Source organism: Terrapene carolina, unplaced genomic scaffold (genome assembly GCF_002925995.2).
Source record: "Terrapene carolina triunguis isolate 2854851 unplaced genomic scaffold, T_m_triunguis-2.0 Scaffold517, whole genome shotgun sequence".
Taxonomy (NCBI): Eukaryota; Metazoa; Chordata; order Testudines; family Emydidae; genus Terrapene; species Terrapene triunguis.
The window spans coordinates 2,478,092-2,483,478 of NW_020664868.1; the positions used below are offsets into that span (position 1 = coordinate 2,478,092).

At 66.7% G+C, this 5,387-nt stretch overlaps 1 protein-coding gene across 1 annotated transcript in view; it reads left to right on the plus strand.

Annotated features, from left to right (window-relative positions):
- Positions 1-5,387, plus strand: part of PLEKHG2 (pleckstrin homology and RhoGEF domain containing G2) — a 25,327-nt gene that overhangs the window by 13,461 nt on the left and 6,479 nt on the right. Inside the window, exons 7-16 of the mRNA XM_029913204.1 lie at positions 318-449; positions 760-942; positions 1,406-1,498; positions 2,185-2,271; positions 2,568-2,601; positions 2,943-3,044; positions 3,381-3,482; positions 4,170-4,211; positions 4,696-4,733; positions 5,273-5,383. Of these exons, the coding sequence (XP_029769064.1) occupies positions 318-449; positions 760-942; positions 1,406-1,498; positions 2,185-2,271; positions 2,568-2,601; positions 2,943-3,044; positions 3,381-3,482; positions 4,170-4,211; positions 4,696-4,733; positions 5,273-5,383 (924 nt within the window). The remainder of the gene's footprint in view (positions 1-317; positions 450-759; positions 943-1,405; positions 1,499-2,184; positions 2,272-2,567; positions 2,602-2,942; positions 3,045-3,380; positions 3,483-4,169; positions 4,212-4,695; positions 4,734-5,272; positions 5,384-5,387) is intronic.

Consider the following 5,387-nt stretch of genomic DNA (forward strand, 5'->3'; position numbering starts at 1 on the left):
CCCCCTGCTGGCAGAGACTGGGAGCTCCCCCCATAGCCAGCGTTCCCGCCCCGCTCCCCACAGCGCCCCCTGCTGGGAGAGACTGGGAGCTCCCCCCACAGCCAGCACTTCTGCCCCACTCCCCCCTGCACCCTGCTGGAAGAGGCCCTGGAGTCGCTGGGAGCTCTCCCAGGGGCATGGCCCTTGTTGCCTCGAGAGCCCAGCTTGGCCTCTCCTTGGCGTCTGTGCCAGGCCCCACAGGCTGCCGTGGCCCCTGCCCGCGGGGGGGGAGGGGGGGCGGTGGGTGCTTGAGGGGCCGTTCTCCTGCCGCCCCCCAGGAGCTGGCCCGGCACTGCGAGCGGAGCAGCGCGGGCTACGAGGCAGTGGAGGAAGCCACCATCACCATGACGGCCGTGGCCTGGTACATCAACGACATGAAGCGGAAGCAGGAACACGCCGCCCGGCTGCAGGTGAGGGGGGGGGCACCATCCTACCACCCCAGTCAACGCCCCCCAAGGGCCCCCCCTGGCCGGCCCCCCCCCGGTTCCCCCCCCCCCCCCCCCCCGGCTCACCCCCTTGGCAGACCCCAACTAGTCTCCCCCATCTCCTGGTCCCTTCCTGGCTGGACCCCCAGCTCCCCCCCCCTGAGCCCTCCCATGCCAGGGACCCTTCCCCCCGGGTCACCCCCTTGGCGGGATCCCCCTGCAGGTCCCCATCCAGCCAAGCCCGCCCCCCCCCTCGGCCCGCGCGGAGGCTGATCTGCGGCCGTGTCCCCCCCAGGAGCTGCAGGGGCTGCTGGTGGGCTGGATGGGGCCGGAGCTGGAGGCCTTCGGGGAGCTGGTGCTGGAGGGGCAGTTCCGGGTGCAGCGGGTGCGGCGGGAACGCGCCTTCTTCCTCTTCAGCAAGATGCTGCTGGTCGCCAAGCGCCGCGGGCCGGCCTTCGTCTACAAGAGCCACATCTTCGTAAGGGCGGGCCCCGGGCGGGCCCCGCCCAGTGGGGGATGGGAAGGGGGAGGGGCACCCCCATCCCCTGGGGGGGGGTGGCCAGGGCTCGCTCTCTTCTCTGGGGGGTGGTTGAGGGGTCCCTATTCTCTGGGGGATGAGCAGGGGAAAGGGCACCCCATTCCCTTAGGGGGCGGGGGCTCCCTATCCTTTGGGGGCTAGGCAGGGGGAGGGGCACCCCAAATCCACTGGCGGGCAGGGGCCCCCCTCACCTCTGCTGGCTTTCCCCAGCCGTCCCCTGTGGCCAGGGCGGGGTCTGTACTAGCCCCGCGTGGGCCCCATCGAGGGGTGCCCGGCCCCTTGGCAGTTCCCCCTCCGCAGCTCCCCCCTGTGGCCCCCGGGCCCCCGCTATGTCCCCTGCCCCCGTGAGGGGCCGGTGGCCAGAGTGGGGAGGGGCCATGCTGCGCTCTCCTCCCCCCTCCAGTGCTGTAACCTGGCCCTGTCGGAGAGCCTCAAGGACCCCCTGAGCTTCAAGATCTCGGACCTCACCATCCCCAAGCAGCAGCACGTGGTGCAGGTGAGTGCAGCCCCCCCGCCCCCCATATTGCGGCGCTAGGGGGCAGGGGCTCAGCAGTGGGGTCGGGAGGGGGGGGCGACGACGACTCTGCCCTTGCAATGAGTTCCAAGGGCAATTCCCCGATGCGGCGCTAGGGGGCGCTGTGTTGTGGGGGGAAGGGTCTCTTCCCTCATAGGGAACCCCCCCCCATCCCCTGCAGGGCTGCAAGGGGTGTGGGGGGGCTCAAAAGGGTGCGCTCTCCTCACTGTCCCAGGGTTGTGGTAAGGCGTGTTGTCCTTGTGCCGGAGAGACGCAGCCGAGATCCTGCCAAGTTGTGGCTACTGGAGATCCCCTGGCACTTGCCCCGGCCCAAAACCCGGATCGGTTTCCCCTCTGCGCCTTCGCTTGGATCCTTCACGCCGGGTGAGGGATCCCTGTATAAACAGCCCCCGCGCCCCACCCCAGAGGTAGCTGCATCTCAGCACCGGGTGAGGGGTCCCTGTATAACCAGCCCCCACGTTTCCCCTCTGCGCCTTCGATTGGATCCTTTGCGCCGGGCGAGGGGTCCCTGTATAAACAGCCCCCGCGCCCCACCCCAGAGGCGGCTGCATCACAGCACCAGGCGAGGGGTCCCTGTATAACCAGCCCCCGCCCCAGAGGTGGCTGCAAATCAGCCATGGATGTTACTTCCCCCGTCCCCTCTGCAGGCCAGGAACCAGGAAGAGAAGCGGCTGTGGATCCATTACCTGAAGCGCCTGATCGTTGAGAACCACCCGGCGTCTATCCCTCAGAAGGTGAGCAGGGGAAGGATGCAGCTAAGGGGTCTCCGCTGGCCGCTCGGAGTCTGTTCTCAGACCTCACTCCTGTTCCTAATGGAGCCATTGCCCCCGGCTGCCTCGCGCAGCCGGCCTCGGCCAGGGGCCAACAAGGGACTGGGCCTTGGAGGCTGCGCTCCCCTCTTACCCCTGCAGGGGGCGTTGCATGCTGCAGCCTGGTGTGCAGTAGCCCCTGGAGGCCGCGCCCCCTCTTATCCCCATAGGGGGCGCTGTGCACTGCAGCCAGGTGTGTAACCCCCTTTTCCTTGTTACAGGCCAAGCAAGTGCTGCTGGAGAACAGCTTCCAAAGTAAGTGAGCGGCTCTCTGCACCCAGCCCCCCTCTCCCAGAGCTGGGGAGAGAACCCAGGAGTCCTGGCTCCCAACCCCCCCTGCTCTAACCACTAGCCCCACTCCCTTCCCAGAGCTGGAGTGAGAACCCAGGAGTCCTGGCTCCCAGCCCCCCACCTCTGCTGTAGGCCAGTAGCCTTGTGGCCGTTGCTGAGTGAGGGGAAGGGAGGGGATGGAAGGAGGAGGGGCTGGGCAGGGTATAAGCCGAGCACAGGGCTCGTGGGGCTGCCGGGGTGAACAGCGTTTGGAGAGAGGGGCAGGGGTGGTGGCGTTAGATGCTCCAACCCCTCGTCTGTACCAGGTTCCCCGGAGATCCGCTGCAGCCCGGAGCCCCTGAAGACGCCGGCCCCCTCTCCAAGGATGGAGGACGCCTGGGGCTTCCCCCGCGGCAGGCGGCAGTCAGGTACTAAGGGGCCGGGGGGGAAAGTGGGGCGCAGCAGCTCCTGCAATGGGGGGGGTGTTCCCAGCCATGGGCCAGGCCAGTGCCCCGTTGAGCTGAGCCGAGACGCCATGGGGATCTTGATGCCAGCGGGGTGGGGGTGGGACCGTGTGCCAGGGAGCGGGTCCTGGCACTAATGTCCCCATGTGCAAGGACTCTGCTGCACTCAGGGGCTGGGCGGGGGGGAAATCCCGACCCAGCCCCTGCAGCGCCAGAGTGGGGGGCTGGCGCCCCAGAGAAGCCAGAGGCAGGGGTGGGGCAGGATTCCTTTCCGATCTGGGCTCTCCTGTCCCGTTTCAGAGCCACCCAAATTCATGTGCAGCCCGGAGAGAGCCCGCAAAAGCTGCCCCGTCATCCAGCTAGACGGCGCCACTCAGTACCGCCGGGGGCGCAGGCAATCCGGTGAGTGCCCCTGAGCCAGCACGGGACGGCAGGAGAGGAGTTTGCCAGGACTCAGCCCAGCTCCTATGGGGATTGGGGGGGGTGGCACCTCCCAACTCATGCAAATAGGGCCTCCCTGTCAGTGGGCTCAGCCGACAGGGGAAGGATTGATTGGGCCACGAAGATAGAGCCCGCCCCCGCCCTCCGATAGGGAAACTGAGGCATGTACGTGACAGAGCTGGGGAGAGAACCCAGCCCCCCGCTCTAGCCACTAGACCCCACTTCCCTCCCAGAGCTGGGGAGAGAACCCAGAAGTCCTGGCTCCCAGCTCTGAGAGGGGAGCGGGATCTAGTGAGTTAGAGGAGGAGGGCTGGGAGCCAGGACTCCTGGGTTCTCTCCCTAGCTCTGGGAGGGGAATGGGGTCTAGTGGCTAGAGCAGGAAACAGGGTCAGGACTCCTGGGTTCTCTGCCAAAGACTCGCCGTGTGACTTTGTATAAGTCTCGTCCCCTGGTTGTGCCTCAGTTTCCCCCCACCTCTTTGTGCCTCAGTTTCCCCGGCTGTCATTCCGCCTGCTGGGGTGGGCCACACAGGGGAGCGCCCCAGCTCTTCCTGGCAGGGTGGAACCTGAGTGGCCTTAACGAGGTGTTCCCACCCTCTCCCAGCCCCCGGGGGGCTTCAGCTAACGCTTCTTCTTCCTCTGCCCCCAGAGCCGGCCACTGAGCTGAGCCAGATGGGGCAGGAGCAGAACGGTAAGTATCCCCCACCCCGCTCTCCTGGTGCCCCTCAGTCCCGACCCGCAGCCCCCACCATGCCCTGGGCTCTCCCATTGCTCTCCTGGTGCCCCTCAGTCCCCCTCACCTCCCTGCTATCCCAGCCCTGGGCTCCCCCCAACCAGGCCCCTCAATTGGCTGCGTTGCCAACATGCAGCCAGTCCTGAGTTATGGATCTCAGCCTTCCCGGAGGGTTAGGCAGTCACTGGCTATCCCATCACTGCCCACTAGAGGGGAGTCTTGCCCTTTCCTCTGATGCAGGCAGGATACCGGGGTAGATGGGCCCCAAGTCTGGTCTGATCTGAAAATTCCCGTGTTCCGAAGAGCCCGGGACAGGACCTGAGCCCCGGAGGGACTGGCGGGGCTAGCCCTTGTTTTGGCAGACAGGTCCGTGTGGGTGGGTTTCGGGGCCGGCTGCTCGGGTGTCTAACTCTGGGTTTGTCTCTTTCCCTTCTGTGCTGAGGTCGCTGTCGGGGGCTCCCAGCCACCCCCAAATTGAAGGTAAGGGGCCGGCGTGTTCTGGGGTTTCCCTTCCCCGGTTGGTGTTTTATTGCTGCCAATAGGGCCTCGGTGCCAGGGTAGGAAGTTGGAAGGTGTGCGTTGTGCTCCCAGCTCAGGGAGTGGGGGCAGGACTCCTGGGTTCTCTGCTTGGTTCTGAGAGGGGAGTGGGATCTAGTGGTTACAGCGGGAGGAGGCTGGGAATCAGGACTCCTGGGTTCTCTCCTTGGCTCTGAGAGAGGAGTGAGGTCTAGTGCTTAGAGCTGGGGGGGCTGGGAGCCAGGACTCCTGGGTTCTATCCCCAGCTCTGGGAGGGGAGTGGGGGCTAGTGGTTAGAGTGGGGGAGGCTGGGAATCAGGACTCCTAGGTTCTATCCCCAGCTTGGGGGGGGAGGGGAGGTTAAAACAGGCAAATAACCTCGCTTCCCTCTCCCCACCCAGTGCCCAGGTCTGGGGGGCCTGCGTGGAGGGATTGGGGGGGTGGCGGGGGAAATCAGTCCAGGACTGCCATCCTTAGCAGCTTGGGGCCTCTTCCCCTTGCAGCACGCGGGCAGCGAGGGGGAGCTGTTCCCCGCCCCACCGCCACTGGCGCTCTCGGGCAGCGTCTGCACCCTGGACTCCAGCGTGGCCGAGGAGTCAGACCCCGGCGAGGACGCCG